Here is a 25,196-nt window from a genome sequence, read left to right as displayed (position 1 = left end):
GATAACAAAAAAAAAACTTTATTTTTGGAGGGACCCCATGAAATAATTCCAACCCCAAATCAATTTTTTTTTTAATTAAAGACAAAGGTGCGTTCTTTAAAAAAAATATTTTAGATAGCTTTTAAGATAAGGAAAATAATTGACATTAAAGTTTTATGTTTTTTGAAAAATTAATAAATTTACCTATAAAATTAACTTTATGCTCGTTGTGCCGGAGTATATGTGCATAAAAATATACACATGTCCATTTTGGCGGTTTAGTTTAGTTTTTATGATCTAACATTTGGAAAATAGCAGACATTTACTAACAAAACGTAATATCTAGCTACAACAGGTAGGTGATCATGCTAAATTCTCTGCTTGAGAATTGAACGTTGATAAAAAAAAATCAAAAAAAAACATTACGGCAAAATCATTTTGACTTAGAAGAAACAGAATTTAAATTCTATTATGTTTAATTATTTGGTAAACTAACATTTAATATTAAAAAAAACTAACATTTCAATTAGTAAAGTGAATTTGTGTTAACTGAAATTACTTACAAGAGTTTTGTGGCTAAATTAGTAATTTAGAACAAAAATTTGCCTTTAAAACTCTTATTAGATAAATTAAATGTTAAAGTAAAAAGGAAAATAATTTTAAATAATACTTATATCAGTTACAAATATGCAAAAATGTTTCATGTATAAACTAGTTGCTTGTGTGCTACATTGAAAAAAAGTATTGTGAATAGTATTTAATTTTTAATCTCAACTAAAAGCTTTAAATATATTTTTATCATAATTTAAACCAATTAAGTTTATACTTATACTTTAAAATCTTTAAATAAGCTGACAAACTAAAATAAAAGTTTTTTATAAAATTATCTACTACTGTTTAGTAACTTAAAAGAGTTAGATTAGATGAGTTTTTACTGATAAATTTTCTTAGGACTATCTGAAGGAATATTATGATTTTGTAGACGGTTTTTAATCAATACCTAAAAGTTGTTTAAGTATTAGTTTCTTGTCTTTTTATAAGAATATAGTTAATGTCTTAGTTGTTTTTACAGTTTTCTAATACTTTATAAAATGCTATAAATTTTAGAATATCTTAAACTAAGTCAAACTATAAAGTTTAATATTGCGAATATAAAAAAAAAAGTAAATAAATAAGTTTGACTGTTTAAGCGAAAAAAAAATCAAATTAAAGCTACAAAAAGAAAAAGTCTAAAATAACCAACTTATATTGGAGAATAAACAGAAGATTTTGCAAAAAAATGTGTTTAAAAATCAATGATAAAAAAAATTATCAAAAATTAAAATTAGTTTTAAAGATGACCATACAAATCAAATTTTTTTCAACTAGAAGTTTGTATTAGTTTTGTAAAAATTAATTAGAAAAATAGTGAATAAAAAAGTTAGGATAATTCAAAAACAGTAGCAACTAATTAGATAAACAAAAATAATGATAGCAAACTAGAAATAACTTATTATATGTCAAATTCTCTCGTTCTTATCTATTTTGAGAGAAAAGAAAAAGTTACTAGTAAACTTAGAAGCTAAATATTTTAAAACCTTAAACAGCATTTGCAAGATATTTTGTGTTTATTTTATATAGTTAAATTAACTTAACGAGGTTTTGTTTATATAAGTCTTACAAATACAACATTGTCTCAATAATAAATTATTTATGACTTTAAAGTTTTATGGAACATAAGTTTATATAAAAAATGATTTATTTATTTTATTATCAACGTTTGAAAAATCTAAATTTAACACTATCAAAATTAGTTCATCATATAAGTAAGTTATTGTAAATTTAAAGTGTAAAAAATAATGATATTATAAATGACTATTTTTTAGTCCTTTACAGTTTTTTAGATACTTTAATGTTGTAGAGTTACTTAAGCGTGAAGTAAATTATTTTTATATTAGGTGTGTAAAGTAGTGCGTGCATTGGTTATATGCCTAAACAGCATAAATGTAAAAAAATCTGTTTTAGTCTAATCTTGTTTTAAGAATATTGAAGAGATTTTTATTTAATTCTAACTAATGTAATTAACTTTTGTTCAAACATCTGCTGAGTTTTTATAGTTTTAAAAGTACAATAAATAGTGAAACTACTTTTTTTTAACTTTGTTTTTTTTAAGCATTTTATTTAGTTATTAAAAAGTTCAGCTCGTACATTAGTTGAAAGATGAGCACTTTAAGTAATTTTTGAAGCTATTCCATTTTGGTAATTCATGTCGCAATTTTTTAATATTCTATATATCTTTAAAAGATCATTTTTATTTTATTTTTTGGTCATTTATACTTATAGCTACTATAAAAAAAATTAAACATATTTTTTCTTTAGTTTTGTTTATTTGTTTATTTAAACAAGATAGTAATAGAGCCAAATTAGCTATATTTGCATCTTAACAGTTATATTTAGTTATTTACGTGTGAACTAAGGACATTAATGATTCATAATACAAGTTAATAATCATCTACACTTCATAAGTTTTATATGCTATAAATACAGTATACTGTTGCATAGTCAAAAGTTTCAAGAAGTTTTTATTGTTGAAAACATAAAATAGTCTTATTAAGATTAAGAAAAAAAAAGATGCTATGTAAGCTGATATAAAAAGTAAAGTCTACTAACTTAGTTTAAAAATTCAAATAAACTTTAATTTAATAGTTCATACTAAAATAGAAAAAACTATTTTGTAATCACATCTTTAAAAACTAAAATGGATGAAAATTTACAAGACGAATACTCAAGCTATATTAAAATTTTGCAACAGTTGCTTATGCAATCAAATCATGACATCATTGACAATAAACTATTACTAAAAACAACAACAAAAAAAAGCCTGGACAAATGTGCATTGTGTCGTCAACCTTTGGTTTTCCCTAATTTTGAAAAACTACCAAGTTTTTTCACTCATAAAAGTTGCCTAGCAAACTTTTCAACTAACAACGATTCGTTGAAAGAAATTGGAAGCAATAGCAAAAGTTTATCGACAAAAACTTCGAAAAAAACTTCAAAATCTATAAATCTATTCAATTCAATGTCAAAAGAAAGACCAGACTATAAATTGAAGGTATTAGGAAGTAAAGAAACGGTCACGTCACCAACCCCTTCAGCATACTACTCAATAACAGGTGTTCAGGAGTTAAGTGATGACGATGATAATGATAATATTAACTTAAAAGAAAATATTTTTTCTTATTTTTCAGTAATTTCAGATCCCAAAAAGCCTATAGAGATAAACTGTACACAACAAAAACAGACTATAAATGATAAAAAAAATGTTTCTTCGACATGCAAACCACATCTTAACCAAAAAGAAACTTTTACTTCAAACATTTGTTTTTCTAAGTTCTCAATACCAAAATCATCAAAACAGTTAAAAGAATTTAAGCAAGCAGAAAAGCAAGTTTTAAATCAGGAGGCTGACGTAATAGAAGCGGGTAGAGTAAAGTGCACAGAAAATATACAAGAACTTCCACTGCTGATAGGAACTAATGAAATTGATCAAGTCTTCAATGATGCTACACAACAGCTAGAAACTTTTTCTGACGGATTTTGTTCCTGTAGTTTTTGCAGTAGAGTGGAAGACATTATTGAGACAAATTTTCATGATAATCCAGACTTAAAATATCAAAACGATTATATTAGCTCTAAACTTGGGTTTTTTTGTAGATATAGTGAAACAAACAACAAGGTCTTATTTTGTTTTGTATATTTTATTAAGTGATTTTAAATTGGATTGATATAAAAAGTAGTCTAATTTCTTTCGATGTAATTTAAACAAATCAAAGTTATAAAATCATAAATACTTAAAACAAGTGAATTTTATTCAGGTATTTTAGAGAACTGTTTAAACCTATAATTTATTTTAGGTATTTCAGGAAGATATTGAAGGACAAATTACAGGAATAAACTCAGTATTTGGACTTTGCGAAGTTTTAAAAAAGAACAATGACGTTTACACTTCTAACTATGAAGCTAAAAAATCAAATTGTTGTATTAAATCACTTGAAGACAAATGGGAAACAATTTGTAAAAATTCACACGAAAGAAAACTTAAGTAAGTTTAACCACATTATTAGTTAATTCAGTTGTAAATTGTCTTCTTTTTTATATAATGCACCCGTGCACACTAGTCTGCACAAAACGCTTAGGGAACGCAAAACTAATTTCAAGGTGCACGGAAGCGTGGACCGAATTTTCCTTCGTACAAAAGTGTCCCTTCGTACATTTTTGACACCAACTCATAGCTAAGCTATAATTTTATAGTTACAGGTAGTATTATGTATTGATTGTGAGTTTTAAAAGTTAGTTTTATTTTCTTTATTCTGGAAATTAAAACTACTACACACTTTTGAAACTACATAGAGCCTATGTATCTTAAATATGGTAGTATAAAATAGTTTGGGTTATACATTTTCGTAATAACTATAGCTTAAAGTTTTTTTTCGTACTAACAGAATAAGTTATATATTTGTTGTGAATAATGTAATAAAGAAAAAATTTAACTTATATATTAAAAGTTATCTATAGAAATATTGTCATATTTACAGTTTCAAAAAGTTTTAAATTTTGTTTATTCATTTTTAATTTTCTTTTAACTTTTTTCTGAGAACTGTCAAGTAAGTGATTATTTTTAATGTTTATGAATGTAATCAATCAAAGTTTGAATAGTACGCGAAAAATATAGAAAAAATTAGACTTTAAATACGTTGATACAAAGTAGCAACATACTCAGACTAGACTTAATTTTTTTTAAATATTCACAATTATAGTATGTTTAAGAATTGGTTTACGGATAATTCAAGTTTGTATTGTTTAACTATTTTTAAGAGATTTTGTCTACTATGAAGATACGCAAGGTACTCTCTATTAATAAAAGTACTATCATATTTTCAAAGTCATGTTTCTACTGAACTTAGTGTGATAACATCCCTTATTTTTATAACGTCTGAAAATATCCCCAATTTGATAACGTCTTGTCTTGGAAAAGACGTTAAAATGTATCCAAGTTGTGCGCGACTCGATAACTGAAAGGTTTTTTTGTGCACCGGGTTTTTGGAAAAAATACTTTGAGCGTTTTTTTTTTGTCGTTCAATAAACAATATTTATGATTTTATATTTTAAGAATAATGTTTTTGCTTGGGACATCAGGCTATTAAAGTAAAAATAAGCTTAAATTTCAAATTTAATAACAATATAAATTAGTTGAGTTCTAAATTATATTTAAGCAACTTGTTAGTTTATATAATTTATAAAATTTTATTTTTGTTTGCTCAATAAATTAAACAACAAACAATTTATTTAAAAAATGTTTAGCTGAACTAAGATACTTTATGTTTGGTCTCTAAATAGTTTAGAATAAATTGTTCAGAGTTAAAGAAACACAGCAAGAATGGAAAACTTTCTCTGTAAATTTTTCCAAATTTCAAAACTGGCTTGAAATCTGCGAGAAAAAGATTAAGATCCAATCTGAAACTTTTCGTTTAGGGAAAACAGACTTTGAAAAGTCAAAAGTTGAACTTAGAAACGTTCAGGTAAACTTAATAATTTTCTATATAATCTTTATTCAAATACAGCAATCTTTTAACTAAACCCACAAATACGAAAACAACGGGAGATACAAACTCAAAATTTATTATTAATAGTTTTTTACAAAATTGCTAGTTTCAATATGTTAGAAGCCATTGTGATAAATTTCCTAAATCATAAATAACACCTATTAGAAGCATTTTTCTTGTTAAAAATATTTAACTATTAACTACACACAAAGCTAGATATTTTAAACCTACACACAGTTAGTAAAAACTATGAAAATCTCTATTTAGCTCTTAATTATTTTCAACCTGTTTTAAAATAACTTATCAACAACAAAAAGTGTCTGCCAGAACTAAAACGCAGACTACTGTTAAAAACACGTTTTTAAAGCATCTACATACTGTTTGTTGATTTCGTTTGAAAGTCTGTTTTTAAAAATTGGCTATCAAAAATTTATTATAATCATATTTTGATTATAAATGCTGCTAATATTACTTAAACTGTTTGTTGTTTTAATGTTTAAGTTATATTAAGCGATTTAAACAATTTATTTATGCTTGGTCAACAAACTTTACAAGTAAACTCCACTGTATTGTATTTCATATTTATTTCATAAATTATTGTATTTCATTAAATTCTAGTTAGTAATTAAGGTTAAAAAAATGCTTAAATACAAATTTTAAATTTGTTTACAAAGTTTTTTTTTAATGAAAACCGCGAACTCCATGGGAAATGCGAACTCAAAAGGAAGACTAATGTATACACTTTTTTTGCCTTTAAGCGTGACAGTTTAGTTATATAGTAATCTAGGAGTATTAAAGTACAGCATCGTTTTCAAAAACTGTATACTTAAATTTAAGGACAAATTGATTTTTTTTTTCAGAAATTAAAACGTCAGGTTCACGAAGGTTTAACTCAACTAGAAGCTATAAACAAACAATATCGAAAATTAGCAAGAGAAAATAAAACTGATACTTCAAACTATCTTAAAAGTGTAGTAAGTTTTTAGTAATTATTTTTAAGTCTAATTAAAAATAACTTTGAAAATATCTACTGATTCATATTTGTTATAGAAAGTTTATTGAACAAAATAAAAACGAAGATGCTCAAAAACTTTGGTCCAAGCACCTTTTGGTGCGCGAAAAGACTTCTCATCGAATCGCACCTCACACTTAAATCAAAATTATAATGAGCTAAATGAAAAGAAGAAGCTTAATATTCGAAATTTAAACCCTAAAAATAGAGGAACAGTATAAAACTATAAAAATAAGACTACGAAACGTTAAAATTTTAAATATCTTTTTAAATAAAAAACATCAACAAAAGTAAATATAAGTTAATAAAATATTTATCAAAAGCTAATAATTTGGCTTGTAATAAAATAAGCAAGGCTATTTGACATAAAATGTATATTGAACTTTCATTTAATAAGTACAGTTTTAGTTTAAATTATTTAAAATAAAAGTTTTATCAATAGTTTCAGAAAAAACTATTTATTTTATTAATTAAAAAAAAATATTTAAACTGTTAAAAAAAGTGTAAATTTTTTTCTAAATTCTATAAACTAATTTAAAGTTCTAAAAACACAATATAAAAAGAACATAAAAACAAAATATATACATAATTTCAGAATTCTATCAGCTTTTACCATTTTGAACAAATATCTAGATCAAAATGATAATGTAAACAGGCAAAAAAAAAAGACCTGCAACATTAAATTATTAAAAAACAACTAGAATATTAAATCAGTCTACAACCTATTATCAATTTTATATTTTTCAGTATTTTAAGCTACAAAAAACTTATTTAAGGCTATAATAATTAGTTGATGAAGATTTTTAACTTTTCTAAACCTTTTTAGGAACATTTGTGAAACTGAATAATAAATAGAAACTTGAAGCTTACAAGCATAAAAAAGCGTTAACCAAAAGTTAAAGAACTATGTAGAATGAACTAAATAAAAAAATCTTTATCTGTTCTCTTTGTCTAAAATAATATTTAACAACGTTGATTTTGTTAAAGTAACGCGATTTGAAATCGCAATTAACACTTAATTTTATTATTCATTTCAGCTATATATAATAACATTACTGTTATATATATTAATATGTAGTTCTAATAAAAGTGATAAACATAATATTATTGTCCTAGACAAGACGTTCAAAGGTACCCGTGGTGTGCGACTCGATAACCGAAAGGTTTTTTCGTGCACAAAGTCATAGGACCAAATATTTTGAGCGTATTTTTTGTTCTTAGATAAACTATATATACAAACAAATATATAAACAAACATTAATAATAATTTTTTATAATAAAGTATTGTTTTTTATTCCATTAAAATTTTTATCATTTGAGCCTTGTATTAATTTTTTGTTGTTTAAAGATTTCAAGTTATTTTTTGAAAAGTTATTTTTTTAATTTTCGAAAAAAAAAATTGTCTGAGTTTGAGTTTTTTTTTTTTGCATTGGCGTATAACCGTTATTTTGCGGCTATTTAAGATTCTCTCCAGTTTGTATAAACAGTTAACACAAGATTAACTATTCAAGATTTTTATTTGCAAAACTAAGTTTCACCCTTTAAGGGATCTTCAGTTACAATTTAAATCTGAAATATAAAAGTTAAACAAAACATGGAAAATACTATAAAGCGAAACAAAATAAGTAAATTAGAAAATATAAGTTATGTTAGTTATAAAACTAATTGGGAACTTGAATAAACTACTAAATAAACACTATGGGTTTAGGCTCTTAAAAAACTGAATGTAAAACTGTTATCTTAAAAAAACAATCTTAGTGGCTCAAAAATTAAGGAATAAAACAAGCTACTTACATACTATAATATACAGAGAAACTTTTGACTCTTTAAATTTAAACTTACTTATACTGAATGTAAAACTTTTAACTTTAACGAACCTTACTAGCTTGAAGGCAAAAAACTAAATGAAATTAAAACTATAACATACAGTTTTGAGTCTTTAATTTATAAAACTATTTATACTGAATAAGCTGTTAACTGGAAAAACTAACCTGGTATTATTGTGATTTTTCTAAATTGATAGTTTTAAACTATAACAACTTTTTTTTTACACAGAAATGCCAGTTTTATTTCGTATTTAGCCTAATGTCTTCTTGTAACGTAAAAAAAAACTGACTTTATTCAACTGATGATCTCGTTTGACTTAGTTCAAACGAGTAAAACATTTTTTTGTTAATAAAATTAAAAAAATTGAATTGAAACTTTTAACATTGACAAACAGTATTTTTAATTATTACAAAATAGATTGAAGAAGCAAATTCTCGGTGGGACTCGCTTAAAAATTCTATATATAAAACTACTAATCGATTAAAAAAAAAAATTCAACGTTGGGAAGATTTTCAGCAATTAAAGGGAAGCTATCATGTTTGGTTAGTTGAAATTGACCTTCAACTTACTTCAATGTGTATTAATGAGGTTTCATTAACCAAGTTGGAAAATGAACACAAAAAATTGGAGGTTAAGTTTTTTGTTATATTTTTTCAAAGTCCAAATTTTCAAAAACTATAGAGATAATATTTTTTTTAATACTGTAATAAAGTTATCAAATTTGATTTTTTAGGACAATAAAGTATTTTATTCTTCAAGAGCTACAGAGTTACAAATAGTTTAGTCTATTTATTTTAAATTAATAACAGCAATAGTAACAACTATCTATAAACGATATGTACAAAGCTAGTGCAAAAAAAGCTTAAAATAATCACAACTTAATAAAAAACATTAACAATAACTGCTAACACACCACAAAAATGATCGAAAATTAAAGTTACAATTAAATAAAAATAGGCGAATTAGTCACATTTTCTTTCGTTTTGCCGTTCAACTGAAGTCCTTACGAGGGGTTTAATTTATCATTTTTCTTTTGTTAAATAAAAGTCAAAAAAGTTAAATACATGTGAATTCAAAAAATTAATCAAGCGCTGCTCTGTATCACGAATTTTGTGAAAAATCAAAAAATTTTACCATCAAAAACTGATATACAGCATTACTTTAAAACACAGTTAAGTAATTAGAATTAGTTAAGTCTTAAAAGTTGCTATTCCTCCAGCGTCAGCTGCCGCTTCACTACGCACTCGTCGTCCTCTGAACCGTTCCCTCTCATAAAGGCTTAGAAATGTCGCTGCTGCTGCTTCCTCTCAAACTCCTCTCCGTCTTGACCGTTCCCTCTTATCACTGCATTCAAATGTCTTTGCCTATGCTCACGGTTGAGTCAGGTCCCGTGACAGGTCCTTTCATCTTCTACTATCTTGCTCTCAATGGCGGTGTTTTCTGACACTTAATTCACAGGAGTTTTCTTATCTGTGGTGCTCTCTGACACGCATTTCACAGGAATTTTTTCATCTGTGGTGCTCTCTGAAACACATTTTACAAGAAATTTCTCATTTGTTGTGCTTTCTGACACTTATTTCACAAGATTTTTTTTATCTATGGTGTGTTCCGTAACTTATTTTTGAAAACTTTTCTCATCGATCAAGGTGTTATGTGAGAAACACTAACTAAGAAAACATTGCTAAGATACCAACCAAGCATAAAAACTTCCAAAAAGAATTTTTAAGGTTAAATTTACAATTAACACAACGAAAAGATGGTAAAAAAATGTGCTTGTGCAATTTTAAATTTAATTTTATCATTTTTCAGGTACGAAGCTATATTTTAATTTTATCATTTTTCAGGTACATAACTATATTTTAATTTTATATAACTGATTTAAGCTTAACTAATAAATGTATTTAACAAAAAATTTAAAGAAAAACTTTTTTGTCATTTAACTATTACAAAAAACAAGTTAAAGTGAAACAAAGTTTTCACTAGGAAAAAAAGTATCAAAATTTATGAAAAATCAATAAAAACTATTCTCTAAAATAAAAATTTAGTGTTACAAAAAGTGTTTAAAAAGAAAAAAGTTACAAATTTTAAGAATTCTGTAGAAATTTAAAATTTGTTGAAAAAATCTTTTTAATTGTGCACATAATTTTTACAAGGTATTTTAACAAACAACTTAGAATAATATAAATTTAACAAAAAAGAAAAATCTTGTTCAAAGTTAAGTGAAAAAATATTTTTCTGCAAGAACACTTATAGAAACTATTGAATTTTGAGTAAACTATCAATTTAAGAAAAAGATGCATTTTTATTAAATTTTTAACAAACAGCTTAGAATAATATAAATTTAACAAAAGAGAAAAATATTGTTCAAGGTTTAGTAAAAAATATTTTTCTTCAAGAACACTTATAGAAATTATTGAATGTTGAGTAAACTATCAATCTAAGAAAAAGATACATTTTTATAAAAAACTCACATGATAAAAAATCAAAGCTGCTATAACTCTCACAAATACTCACTTATTAAAAACATTAAAATAAATCAAAGAATCAAAACATTTAAAAAATAATCTAAATAATTGAACTCACAGGAAAAAATAGTCTCATTAAATACTCGAATAAAAATATTTTTTTTTAACCTGAGACTAATTCTCTTCTGAAACTGAGAAACTGACTTTAAAATGGTCAAGTTCTAAAAAACTAATATTTATCAGAAGATTTCCTGAAAGTTTGATTTTTTATAAGTTAGCTATGAAACTCTCTGCACAATTAATAATATTTTTTCTCTTTCTCATGTTGTACGGTCTGTTTTTCTGATTATTGATGTCACATTAGTCTTTTCGTGAAATGAAAGCTTTTATATTTCTTACAGGACATATGTCAGGGTTGCCACATCCACGGTTTGTATCTCTAGGGCTAGCTACAAACTTTAGGGTTTCCCTGTGTGTTGAGGGGTGCCTTACAGAAGTGAAAGACTCTGTATTACATCATACCTATTTTTTTCTTGACTTGGCCTCATTCTTCCCTGGTTAGTCTGTTCCTCCTGACTTATTAGTCTAGTCAATTCAAGGTTTCGGAGCTTGAGTTGGCAGAGTTCTTCTCCTAGCAACTTAGTTGCTTTCAACCTCTCCAAATTTACTTTTTTGAGTTTTAGTTCCCTTATTTGTTCTTCTTAAGTTTTAGTCAACTCACATGAGGTGGGGACTCTAACCCTATCCTGGTTACAGTCTGAACTCCTAACAGTCTTGTTGCCTGTCTTATTTGCCATTGTGGCATTATTAACATTTCCTGACTTAGAAGGTTCGGTGTCAAAGTCAGAGTCACGTGTTGTAACCCTTGAAGCCTGTCTTAAAGGATAACTTTTAGTAGAATTAAATACAGAGCTAAGTTAATTTTTATACAAGTAAATACAAGCTACAAGTTACAAATAGTTTAATTTTTGTAATTTAAACAAATAAACTAAATTATATAAACAATATCTAAAAATTAGTGCAAAAACAGCTTATAATAGTCAAAAATTAATAAAAAAAACATAAACCGTCAACAAACGACAAAATGGTCAAAAATTAAAATTTAAATTTAATAAAAAGAGGCGAATTTGTCACAACTTTAGCACGGGGTGTTACTTTAGTACGGCGTCATTTTAGCACAGTGCGTCACTTTAGCACTATGGCTCACTTTAGCACGGAGGGTCACTTTTGTTCAGAGTTACTTTAGCAAGGGGTCAACTTTGTACGGTATCATTTTAACGCGGTACATCACTTTAGCACGGTGGGTCAATTTTGCACGGAACGTTATATTTGCACGTAATAAAGCTTTGGATTAATGAAACATTCTATTCAACTGATAAAAACTAATTGTTAATACTCTAAATTTGTAAGAATTTTAGGCTTAATTTTAAATCTTTTTTTTATAATTTGTCTAATAGTTTTTTAAGGAAAACTTAGTTTTATACTCTTTAGTACTTTTAAGTTGTAATAGTATGAAGTTTTTTAACACTATTTAATGTTAAACCTAAAAATATTAAAGTTTGTTACTTAATAGTTATATACACTCTAAAACAAATAAATAATACGATAAGACAGTACAGATAATAACTAATCAATACGATAACATTTTTTTTAATTAAAAGAAAGCTGAGATTTTCAATACTTTTTTAAACAGCTCAAGAATACAAAGTAGCAAAACTGTCTAAAAACAAATTAAAGTCTGCTTTTAGAGACTTATAGTGTATTCTTATTTAATGATTTGGTAACTAATGTATAGTGTCTTTTAATTTTTTATATCATATAGTTGTATAACTACTTAATTATTTTAATTACTTAATACTACTAATTTATATATAATACTTTTAACATTATGAAAAAAAAAAAAAAATTTTAAGGGTAGAAAGTTTAGAAAACTAAGAAAACCCTCCAAGTATTAACCCCATTTATTTAAGTTATACTTTAAAAACTTAATTAATCTGACTAAAATTTTTAAAATTTTTATACTATAGTAGACTATAAACCAATCTAGCTAGATACGATAATGGTAAAGTGCTCGAACAAACGTGAGCTATTATAAACTAATAACACGTTCAGAACAAACGTCTATTGGTACTATCGAGGTTTCACTGAAAGTAGCTTTTCAGGTACAATAATAAAACGACAATCTAAAATTCTTTATATATGTAGAGATAGGCAGGTAATTAGTGATACTTTAAAAAGTATTTATAAGTATTAATAAGTACTAGTAGTTTTAGGATAACAATTTAACTAAATTAAGCATTTACGACAAAATTTAAATTTAAATATAATAAGTAAGTTAAATTAAAAGGGCAATTTAAAAAAAAACCATCATTAAACAAAACAAGGTTAAATTAAAATAAAATAAGCACGATCTGAAGTGGGTGTACAGGGCAGTGAGCTCTGTTCGCTGATTAAACGATTTTTGTCTGTTAGACTCTGCAATGGTAATTCTTTCCAAGTGGCAAGTTGTACACGCTTCTGGTTTATAGGTTTATACGAAGCTTTAAAACATTTGATAAGTTTTTTATTGTAATAGTTAACATCAAAACCTAAAATAATATAATTAATATTTAATATCAGAAGTAAATCTAACTTTTTTTTAAAGTTTGTAATATTTTAAATTTAAAATATTAAACAATTATTTGAGTTAAGAATAAGTTTTTTAATGCTTATACCAGTACAACTAGTTACATATTCGAAAATTATCTTAAGTATTTGGTTTTTGCTTAATCTTTTTAGTTATATTTGTTTATTAAAGTTTGTTATATATTGTTTTACACCGTTTTCAAAAAACACTTAATACTACATTTATTTTTTTGTAAGTACTTTAAAAATAAAGTTGTAAATTAAGTTTGAGTTTTTTACAATTCTAATGCGTGTTTAGTTTTAATTTTTCAATTGAGTTTTTAAACACGTTTTTTATTAAAGAGCGCTAAATAATAAAAATTTAAAATTTATTATCGAAAAGCTTTAATTGAAGGTTTAAAAAGGTTTGGTTTGTGCAAAATAACGCTCAGTCCAAAATAAAAATAAAATGTTAAAAAAGACGCTTTAAGCAAAAGAAAAAAAGTTAACTGTAAATAAAATATCTAAATATCAAAAATTAATTCCAAAATTTATTTTAAAAGTATAATTTTTATTTTTATAACAAATTATAATCTAACCATTAAAACATTTAATTTATATAGCTTTATTATTGATATAGCTAAATGAATTTAAGTATATCAAAAGCAAATGGCATGAAGTATTTAGAAATAAAAATGTAGTAACTTTCATGTTTTTATAAGTAAGGTATATTTTAGAACATCAAAACTTTTAAAGACGTGTTGTAATAAAGTATAACTTTTTGTTGGATTTCAAAATGCCTGCCGGTGGTGTTAGACTGTTAGAGGATTGCTTATCAAAAATTAATCTATAAAAATCTAAACAATGAATGTTTTTGCGCTCCGCTAGCCGCCATTTTTTTTACAAAGCACGTCAGATTTATGTTCTGCTTTTAACTTTTTATAAGAACGTTTATTTTATAAGTTTTGTTTGTGTTTTTTTTGGCAGTACCGTTTGTTATACTGTTTAGTTTATTACTATATATATTAAAAGCAGAGGGGAGTTCAATATTTTTTTTTACAAAAAAAAACATTTGCTCTTATATGAAAGCTTTAAGTACAAACTACAAGCCCGGTTTTATAGAATTTAACAACATTGTCTAACTTTTTAGATATTGTAATTTTTGTAAAAAGCTTCGTATAAAAACGTACCGGCCGCAACATTTTTAAGGTTAATTTTCGCGAAAATTAAAAAAAATCACTAAAAATCTGTTTTAACTTCATTTGTTGATCTAGAGACCTCAAAATTTCAGAAAACGTTCAATTTATAGTTTAAAAGACTTTAAATGTTGCGATTTTACAAATACTAGAAAACAAAAGTTTTATATAAAAAATCAGGTGGTTGTTTTTTAATAAAGCTTCTATTTTTCACAATTAAAAAAATGCCTGCATTAAATCTTTTTTGAAATTTAATAATGGACTTTCTGTGAAAACTTGAAGAAGATTAGTTAAAAAATAAAGGAGAAGATAGATTTTTAGTGGAATAGTCTTTTAGCTCGTTTTGGTTTGCGCCTTCCACTCAGAGTTTATTGAGTACACCAAATTTGATCGCTTATATCTGAAAAGCTACTTTTTATTTTTTTTATGCGCTTAGAAATGTCTGATAGCTAAGTTAAATCTCTAAAAAATAATATTAACTTATAAAAGTCAAAGTGGACCCCCGCGTAGCCCTTAATTATTAAGTTAATCTAATGAGTCAAGAAAGTTCAAGCAATTATTTCCGAGTTTAGTAAATAGTATCTTAACGACAGGTTTTAAAAATTACGATTCGTTAGCCGAAAAGAGAAAAGTGAGTTGGTTATGCTCACTACCCACTAAACTCACTTCCAACTAACACTGATAGCAAACCCCTATATTAAATATTAGTAGTATGGTCTCCCAGGCCCCTTTTAAACTGGTAGGTACACCATCGGCTACAATATTTTTTATAATTGTTTGGTAAAGTTTCCTAAAGTATGATTTTTGTAACTGGTAGTTATAATAAGTTAAATAAAGGAAAAGTTAAAATAAGTTATTGTTTTTCGTTTGTATTTAAAAATATTTGTGTACTGATTTCTGTTACTTAAATATAGTTTTTATCACCATGGTATGTATGTCACATTATTTGTTTAAAATAGTTTAACTTGTTTATTGAAGTACGACGATTAGTGTTATAAAAATAAAACAGTTTAAACTTGAAATTTTAAAAAAATATATTCCAATTAATTGTTTATTAATTAAATTTATTGCAAAACGATCAAAATTGTTACTAAAACCCTTTTAAAGAAACACTTATAAAAAAAAAACTTAATAAGATTAAAAAAAGTTTAAAATAATAAATATATTGTAAGGAAAATTAAAAACTCAACCCGTGCAAAAATGTCTCTATGCAAAATTGTCTGCTCGTGCAAAAATTTCCTCTCATGCAAAAGTGCTTTGTGCAATTCTATCTTCGTGTAATTCTGTCCCCTCGTACAATTTTCTCCATTCGTGCAATTTTGTACGCTCTTGCAAACTTGACAGCTACCAGTAATTAATAGGTACGTATTTTTTTTAACTGCAGACTTTTTAGCTGTGTTCAAAATGCGTACTCAACAGGGCAATTACTGTAAAAAAATTTTGCCTTTAAATAGTTATTAATGTAAAGAATCCTTATTTACGTGCAAAACATTTTACTATAGTTATCACAGTACTTTTCTACTTGTAATTAGTTTTACGATTTGACCTTTTTTATACTTTCAGTATAACTTAGAATATTTATGTAATATTGCTTAGCTAGATTATTGACAAACATGACTACATCTTAATATAATTTTGCGTTAAACTTCATACTGTTACTACATTTACTACGAAATATGATTAAAGATAAGACACTCACTTAAAAACCTCGTAAGTAAAGTTTTAATTAAACTATAACATATCAATTACTTAATTAATAAGTTTTCAGGTATTGAAGGACAAGCTAATATCAAGAATGGAGGATCTTAAAAAAATTGACCAAACTGCAATTGAACTAAGCACTGAAGTATCATCAAGGGACCAAAAATTTATTGATGAAGAATTGGTTGAATTACATGTTTACGTATGTGGTATCATTAGGAGAATCAGTATGTTGAATGAAAAACTTCAAAAAATTGAAGTAATTTAGTTGTAAGATGTTAAATAAGATAAACTAGTATCTAAATTTTTGTAAAAGTATTTAGAATATTATATACGTAGTATACGAAGGTTAACTGGTTTAGAAAAAAATCTCAATTAAAATTTACAGAAAAAAAAGCTTGAGTATAAGTGTGTCATGTTAATAAAGAAGCTTGGAACAAATTACTAATTTAAATTTTGTTTATTAATTATTTGATGTGTATTTGTGGAAAGCCAATCATTTCTAACCCGCAATCTGTTCTAACCCGATCGTTTATAATCAGGTCACTTCTAACCCGATCATATCAAACCTGATATAACCCGATAATTTTTAACTCAATCAGTAAAAATTTGTTAATTTTTTGAATTTTTTAATCAGGATTAATTTTAAAAACAAACAAAGTTTTACAAAACTGTTATTTTATTAAAATTTAATTTTGTCCCAAACAATACAAAGTGTTTTTTTAGTTCTACGTAAAATGTACTTTTCATATTAATTTAATTACAACTTGTTGTAGTTTAAACTATTTTCTTTATTTTTTATTTGTATCTATATGCTTAAATCGAACTTTTTTTGATTATATAAGATTTACTAAACAAGATCATTCTAAATTAAGTGAAACTTAGGTATTTTTCTTGACTTAAACAGTTCAACAAAGAAAACAATTTCTTTATTTTCAAAGTAATTTTTTTTACAGAATTTAGTTGCTAAGTGATGCAGCTAATATATATTTTTTGATTAGGGTTTATTTGGTCGGTGCTAGGGTGAGAAAAAGTAGACATTTTGGTTTTTTTTAGCCTGCGTAGCATATCTTAAAAAAAAAAAACATAATTTTTTATTAACTTTCTTTTAAATATTTTTCAGTAAGTTAACATAAATAATTACCTTTAATAATTTTTGGGATGTCTGTCATCTTTGGTTTTTCCAGTTGTAGTCTTTAATTAAGGTCTCCTGCCTAGTCAATTTTTCTAAATCTAAATTAAGTGAGTAAAATAGTAAAAATGCTAATTTTAATATTTTTTAGATGTGCTACGCAAAATAAAAACTACAAAAAGGATTTATAAATTTTCCTTAGTTTGCGTAGCATTTAGAAAATATTAAAATTAGTATTTTTTATGTTTTAAATTGTTTAAAAAAATCTTTTGTTCCTCAGTAAATTTATATTTTCTTAATTTTTTCTTGACTAAGTAAGAAAACTGTAAATAAAACACGTCAAAATTTGAATAAAAAAAATGGCTAATATACCATAAAATATTAAGTTTAAATAAAAAGTTTGCCGGTCTACCGATTTAGTAATGTTGTTACTTATCTACGCGAACCTGGCTATCAACTGACTCAACGCGTTATAACAATATCGGTGACGGTATTTCAATGTTTAGAATTGACTTAGCTAAGTTAATTAGCTAAGTCGATTAATTGAAATGTGAGTTAACTTAGACTATAATTTAAGCTTAGCCTAAATAAGTAGTTAGATTGTTAAAATGCTTAAACTAATTGTATATAAAGAAATCGAGTCTTAGAAACAAAAAGCTGTATTACAATGAATAGAACTGCGATAAACACAATAACAAATTATAGCAAGCTGTACAAATAACTACTTCAATTCGAAAGTTCATATAAAAAACAGTCGCTATCGTACAAAAAGTACGAAGATAACACAAAACTTTTAAGCAAACGATGTGTTCAACTACGAAGTTAAAAACTCAACTCCCTAAAAATAAACGCGTTACTGAATTTAAGCAGTTTGAATAGTTTGAGAGGAAAGAAAGAAAGGAGAACACCGCTTTCGAATGAGAAAAACAGTGCTGAACTGTTACAAAAGTAAAGACACTGTCTATTAAGGTTAAACTTTTGAAGAATTTTGAAACGGAAATTGATAAAAAACTTTTTTTTTTTTGAGATAACTTACGCAGACTAAAAAAGCCAAAATGTCCTATATATAAAACTTTTATATTGTATGAAAAGTTTTATCATTTGATACACTTTTTTTGTTCAAATTACAACTATATTGAGAATAATGTTGATATATATGTTTTCTTTTTGTTTTATTAAAAGGAGTTAAAACAACGTACGCACGATAAAAATAACAACGAAAAAGCACCTTTAAAAAATTATTATGCGTAAATTAAGTATGATTACCAGCAAATGCTCGTAAAAATTTTTTTTTAAGTAAATTTAAATGTAAAAAAAAACATACATTAACTTAAATACTAATTTAAGGCGTAACTAAAGTTTTTTAAGATTATACAAACTTAAGTGAAAATTTAAGAAGATTAACTAGAAGATATTAGTTATTTCAACAAACAAGTCTGTTTAAGTGATGTATCTAAAAGATAAAATTTTCCACTAAACAAAACAAAAGTGTTTAAGTTAATATAATGTTTGTTTAAATATCATAATCTAAAAAGGTCTGTACACGTTGTAAAAGACTTTGTGCAAGTTTCTAAGGTTGAAGTGGAAAATTACCGACTATAAAATAGTAGTATATTAGTTAACAATTATACAACGCTAGCGCTAGACTTATAGCATTGCATCTAGTCTTTAATATGAAGATATTTGAGTCTGAATATTACATTTGCAACAGTTTATTTTTTAAATTTATTTGCGTTAAAAAAAATTCTAGGTACGTAAATGATAAGAAGATATAACTTAATCATAGTAATAACAGCTTAGTTTAATAATTCAACAACGCAGAATATTAAAAGAACATTAAAACAATTAAGTAAATCTTATCTAGTAAGAAAATTAAGTTCGATATATGCAAATCAATATACAAAAAAAGTCAATAAAAAGAAATTAATTTAAAACTATCAAAAGTCAAAATAAATAGATTATTAAAAGTTTGTTTTGGTTAAAACCTTAAGGTTTGGTTAAGGAAAAGAAAACTAAAAAACATCCAATTTTTACTGATCATTTAAAACGATCGGGTTAGAAATGATCGGGCTAGATCGAGTTAGAAATAATCGGGTTAGTAATGATTGGGTTAGTTATGATCGGGTTAGAAACGATCAAATTAGTAATGATCGGGTTAGAAGCTATCGGGTTAGAAGTGATCGGGCTAGATGTGATCGGATTAGAAATTATCGGGTCAGAAATGATTGGGTTAAATATTATCGGGTTTAAAATGATCGAGTTGGATATAATCGGATTAGAAATGATCGGGTTAGTAGTGATCGGGTTAGAAATGGTCGCAGGTTAGAAATGATAGTAAACATTATTTATGACGTAATTATAGTTGTATGCTTACTAAGAATTGACTTTGATTCAGTGTCTAACAGCTGTATTGTTAAGACTTGGCCGAAAAAATATTACGTCATACCTGAAAAATCATTTATAAATGTCTTGTCTTTCAAAACTTTGTATAAAATAGGTAGTACAAGTAATTTTTTTAAATATTATATTAAATTAATTCACAGAAATATCAGAAATTTTTATAATTGAGTATTTTTAAAGTTGTTGTTGTGAAATTGGGTTGGTAAAACCAAAAAAGCTTTAAGATTTTATGTTTTTTTTTGTAACATTTTCAATTAAAACTTTATTATTGTTAATAGAACTTTCAAGCGAATTATGACTTTACAAAAGAAATGAAAAAGTATGAGTTTACTTGGTTCCAAGAAGTTACAAACGGCTGTGTTTCTTTAGAATGGGATTCGTACATTTCCAGTAACGATTTCATCAACAAAGGTTAAAATTTTAATAACTAATTGTAACTATGAATAATTACCAGTACTTTAAATATACCCAAGAAACGAATTAAATTAAATAATTTTAAGTTCTCGGTCATTAGTTATATATCTAAGAAATAAACTTAAACTGCAATAATCTTTTAGTTTAAATATAAATTCCACTCTTAATAACACAACTAAGAACTAAATTAGTGGTAACTTATTATCTTTACAATTTTCTACTTTTTCAAAGCGTCTAAATTTAACTTATAAGTTTACTATTAATTGTATACCAGCTTGTATACATTTGTTGGTGTTTACTTGTGTATATTTGATTATGTACAGGTTCTTCATTAAACTTAGCAGACACTTCTCCTAGTTTTGCATCACCTATACCAATTCAGTACAACGAAGACATAAAAAACTTTAATAAATGGGTATGTAACTGTGAACAACAGCTGGAGAACAACAATAAGTTATTTTTTAAAAATGTAACTGTGCTTCGAGTTTTAGCTCTGTTAAAAAAAGTTGTTAAAATCGAAAGTGAAATTAAATTTAGAGTGTCGAGTATTATGTCTTCAAATGAAAAGATGCTTCAAAATTTACAACAGAATAAAATTAAGAAAGTAGTACAACGTGTAGAATTTCAGAAGACGAATATAAAACAATTGATTGTTGAATTAAAAGTAATTACTTTTACTTATAAACAAAACTACTGATTTGTATAACATTTTCGCATTTTATTTTAAACTTTTTTTTAAAATAAACAGAGTTATACATTAAATGTGATTCATTTTCAAGGAGTTTAGAACAACAACGGAACAAATTGAAAGGTTTGTAGAAGATCAACAAAAATTAGTGAGGGAACTAAATGTAAATTGCACTATAAAGAAAGCTTCATTAACTTCTGATTTAGAAAAAATTGTACTTAAAATGCATGAAATACGAAATGAGTTACTAAAAGCTGAATTGAAGGTTGTTTACTGATTCGAATTAACTAAAAGTTTTCGATGTAAAATATCTGAGTAGAAATTTTCACTTTTTATTTTCTTTTAAACTTTCAATTAAAAATTGAAAAATTTGTACACTTATGTAAGTAAGTAAACATAGAAAAATTTAACAAAAAAAAACAGTATGTGAGAGACAGTTTTTAAATATATAAATATGTATAGTTGATTTTTTTTATATCTAAACGAATATAATTAAGGTGTAAGAATTTTTATTGATTTTAAAAAGTTTGATTAAGAAAAAACCGCAAATGCTCAAAAAATTATTCTAAGGACCTGGTTGTACGAAGTACCTCTTGGTCATCGAGTTGTACAGCACATGTGTAATTTAAAACTATATTTAGATTATGAATAAAAAACTCAACAGTCAAAATTTAACTGTAAAAAAACATTCTCAATAAAGATTTGTGTAAAAAAAAAACTAAATGAGACAATTGAATTATTAACTATTTTACTTAATTAAAACAGTTTTAACTGAAAACTAATTGAAAAAAGTCATTCTAACTTTTTATAAATTCTTGAAAAAAAAGTAAAAAACAGTTAATTGAACAGTTGAAAAACTACTTAACTGAAGGAAAACTACTTAAAAAATATTTATATAAACAAAAATTAAAACGCTATACTTTCGAGCTATAAAGTTTTACAACTATAATTTAATATTTAAAAATCTAAATTTACTTATTCTGAAAAAAAGCATCAACACAGACATGTTTTTTGACTAAATCATTTAGAAGAATCATTAACAAAAATTACTAAAAATTTTTAAACTCTGTTATTTATCAGCTATTACAGCTATTTAACTATTTAATAAATTTACATGACTAATAAGCAAAATAACATATAATTAGTAAGCAAAAATCGCCAAGAAGTAGAATCTTAATCAAAATAATTTGTTTTAATTTTAAAGAAATAGATAAAATTTTAGTTGTTTTGATTATATTTTTTAGGAAATTCAATTTTCTTTAGAACATAAAGTTTAACAACTGTAAGAAAACTGTAAGCTAAATATTTATAAATTTACTTTTAAATTTAAATTTTGTGGTTATGAAAAAATAATAACTATACTTATAATAATTAAGCAAGGACGTTAAAGACATATAATATATTTATGTTGAACTCTTTATTATAAAGTACAGTTATAATCTTAAAAGTTTTCAAATTCAAATTCTATCATTTATTTTAGCAATCATAATTTTAATTAAATTGATATGAAAAATAAAAAATCACAAACAAAAAAATGTTAAAAATTTATACTGTACTATAAACTTATTTTAACTTCCATAAAAAAAATAAAGCTCAAAATTCTGAAAAGTATGCTTTGCAATAATAGAAAAAATATTTTTGTTTTAATCTATAATTTATTTAAATTTAAGATAAATATATTTATAAGTCTAAGATTTTAACTAAAATTTAAATGTAAACTGGCATAAAGAACACTTAAAATAGTATCATCAAGTAGAACATTTAATGTTTTATTGCCAACTTAACTTAAAAAAATAAGACTTTTTTATTTTAACTTTAACAATTAAAGGCAGTAGCTAAAAAGTTTTTAATTGTCTAACTATTCGAGTGAAATCCTTTTTAAAAAGTTCAATACATTTATGATACGGCTGGTTGAAAAGCTCACTAATTTAAAGCAAATAAATTAACACATTTAAATAAAGTTTATATAATAGTTTGTTATAACAACTAAAAAAAAAACATTGCAATAGTTTTAGAAACCGTTAATTTAAAATTTTAGGTAAAAAATAGAAAAAAAGTTCTCAAAATAGTTAAAGAAGGTTTTGAAAATTGTTCTTCAAATGAAGATGTAATTAGTTTGATATCAGAGCGAATGGACAATATAAGCAATTCATTAAATTTACTCTTAAAATCTCTAAAATACGATCTAATAGATATTAACATTGAAACATATAAGAAAAAACAGGTATAGCTTATTTAAAATAAGTCTACTAGTACCGTAGTCTACTGTAAATTTTTTTAAAGCTTAAAAGTATAATATTAGGTTCTTTACCTCTAGGCAAAATTATAATATGACATCTAAAGTTTTTATATAATTTTAATAAGCTTTAAAATTGTTTATATTTATACTATACATAATAACCAAGTTTTCTTTACAACTTAATTTAAAGCAAGATTTTTTAAAGTGTTCTTTGACTGTAAGGTAAAGTATTTATAGAAAAAACATAGTATTTATAATTATAATATAGTTTTTACTTATTTAGCTTAATCAAATAACAATCCATCCAAAACCAGTAATTAGTCTTTTAAGTAGAATTGATTTCGAAAAACAACATCAGCACAACAATAAAGGTAATGAAAAAGATGAAAAATCAAAAGAGGTAAATTTTATTTGACAAACATACACTTAAAACTTAGTTTAAAAGGCAATGGTAAAAATTAAGTAAAAGTCATTCAATGTAGAAATTAGTAATTGGTCAAATATGATAACGATATTTACAAACCAAGTTGTCTTATAAAATAGTTTACATTAAATTTCGACTAAATTTTATATTTATGCTTATTTACGAATTAATAAAAAACTTAAGCTTATTTTTAATTTGTGCAAGCTAGTTGTATCAATATTTGTAATTCTAATATTTCAACAAAATAATATTTAAAGTTTTATTACAAATTTATAAAGTTGTTTAATTGTATCTAAATTTGTTTAAATCTAATAAGTAAAACTTTCTAATTTCATCTATTAATTAGAATTTATCTGATGAAGTTGTTAGTAATTTTATGCAAGATAGAAAACTTTACGACAAAAATACTCAAAATCGTTTAAAATTAGGTGAAAGGTTTGTTCGTAAAAATATAAATATCTTTTAACTGTTGCATGTTTTTATTTCGATAAACTATGTTTTAGTAGCAATGAAATATTAAGTAAATTTGTTCTATTAATTTTTAGAAGCTTTTAATATTTAAAATATTTTAATAAACTTTCAGTTCTGTTTTTTTAATTAGAGCTTGCTTTAGTTTTTTTTTAATCAAAAGTATCACGCTTATAATTTTCACAAGTATTTATTTCAAAAAATAAAAGTTATGTTATACTTACATAAAATAAGTAGTAATATATTTCAATACTTTCATATTAGCTTTTTTTTCTAACTGTCTTGTGTAAAGTTTGTTTTAATTAGGCAATTAGAGTTTTTCATTAAATCTATTAGTATTAATTTGAGTTATAAATTTAGAATCGTAGAAAGACAAATTAAACTAGAAAAACTGAAGAATGAATTCGAAATAGTTAGTTTTCAAAACTCAAGACATTTTCTGTGGACGTATTTCAAGACAGGAGTACCTATATACTTCGTTCTATGCGTACTACTTGCAATAGTTCCAATATTTTTTGAGCAAACAAACGAAGTTACAAATTGTCTGATAAGAAATAGTTTTCGAACAAGTTGGTTGCGTATTATCCAGGAACCAATCTTTAGTGACGATAATCAACCCTTACCTCCACCTATGTAATTGATTAATTGCTATTTTTTTAAATCTGAGGTTTTTAAACTTACCTTTGAAAAAAAATCAGCGCATAAAATAACAAAAGCAAAGACATTATAGTATTTTTTTTGATTATACATTTTGTTCTTAACTAACTGTTAGTTTTCTTGTGTTAAAAAACAAAATAAAACTTCATAAACATTATTATGTTAGCAAACAAAATACCCATCTTTAATCTTTTATTAAAAATTATTAAAAATATACATAGCAATATTTTCTTTATTTTAAATAGGTAAGGTTTGTTTCTTCTACATGTATATTGTACATATATATAGATAGAAAAGAATAAAATTAGATAAACTAATTCAAATTCCACAGAGCCCACGTGAAGGGTTTTGAGATACTATATTGCAAGTTGTCGAGATAAAAAAACAATGTTTCATAAAGCAAAATGC

The 25,196-nt window shown here is 24.9% G+C and overlaps 1 protein-coding gene across 4 annotated transcripts; it reads left to right on the top strand.

Annotated features, from left to right (window-relative positions):
* The first annotated feature begins 2,684 nt into the window (after positions 1 to 2,684).
* Positions 2,685 to 24,950, top strand: LOC145828782 (uncharacterized). Of its 4 annotated transcripts, none has more exons than XM_082936543.1 (13): positions 2,685 to 3,694; positions 3,873 to 4,060; positions 5,375 to 5,537; positions 6,422 to 6,535; positions 8,818 to 9,030; positions 16,434 to 16,625; positions 20,177 to 20,309; positions 20,657 to 20,976; positions 21,092 to 21,265; positions 23,039 to 23,224; positions 23,523 to 23,639; positions 24,010 to 24,098; positions 24,492 to 24,950. In XM_082936543.1, the coding sequence occupies exons 1-13, from the start codon at positions 2,717 to 2,719 to the stop codon at positions 24,766 to 24,768; spliced, it is 3,144 nt and encodes a 1,047-aa protein (XP_082792669.1). In that variant the 5' UTR covers positions 2,685 to 2,716; the 3' UTR covers positions 24,769 to 24,950. The 4 variants fall into 4 exon arrangements, with proteins under 4 accessions (XP_082792669.1, XP_082792662.1, XP_082792677.1 ...); XM_082936536.1 differs by having other exon boundaries at positions 20,636 to 20,976; XM_082936551.1 differs by having other exon boundaries at positions 20,636 to 20,976; positions 24,010 to 24,091; positions 24,492 to 24,557.
* Positions 24,951 to 25,196: the final 246 nt, after the last annotated feature.

The sequence above is a fragment of the Thalia democratica genome, chromosome 1 (genome assembly GCF_965202585.1).
Source record: "Thalia democratica chromosome 1, ktThaDemo2.hap1.1, whole genome shotgun sequence".
NCBI lineage: Eukaryota > Metazoa > Chordata > Thaliacea > Salpida > Salpidae > Thalia > Thalia democratica.
Note: the sequence above shows the minus strand (reverse complement) of the source record. Positions and strands in the feature narration are given on the sequence as shown.

Excerpts from the sequence above, each read along its gene's own strand:
- LOC145828782 (XM_082936536.1), top strand. The coding sequence starts at position 2,717 with ATGGATGAAAATTTACAAGACGAATACTCAAGCTATATTAAAATTTTG. Across the intron at positions 5,538-6,421 it reads TTGAACTTAGAAACGTTCAG|AAATTAAAACGTCAGGTTCA; the intron begins GTAAACTTAATA and ends TTTTTTTTTCAG. Across the intron at positions 20,977-21,091 it reads AATTGATTGTTGAATTAAAA|GAGTTTAGAACAACAACGGA; the intron begins GTAATTACTTTT and ends TTCATTTTCAAG.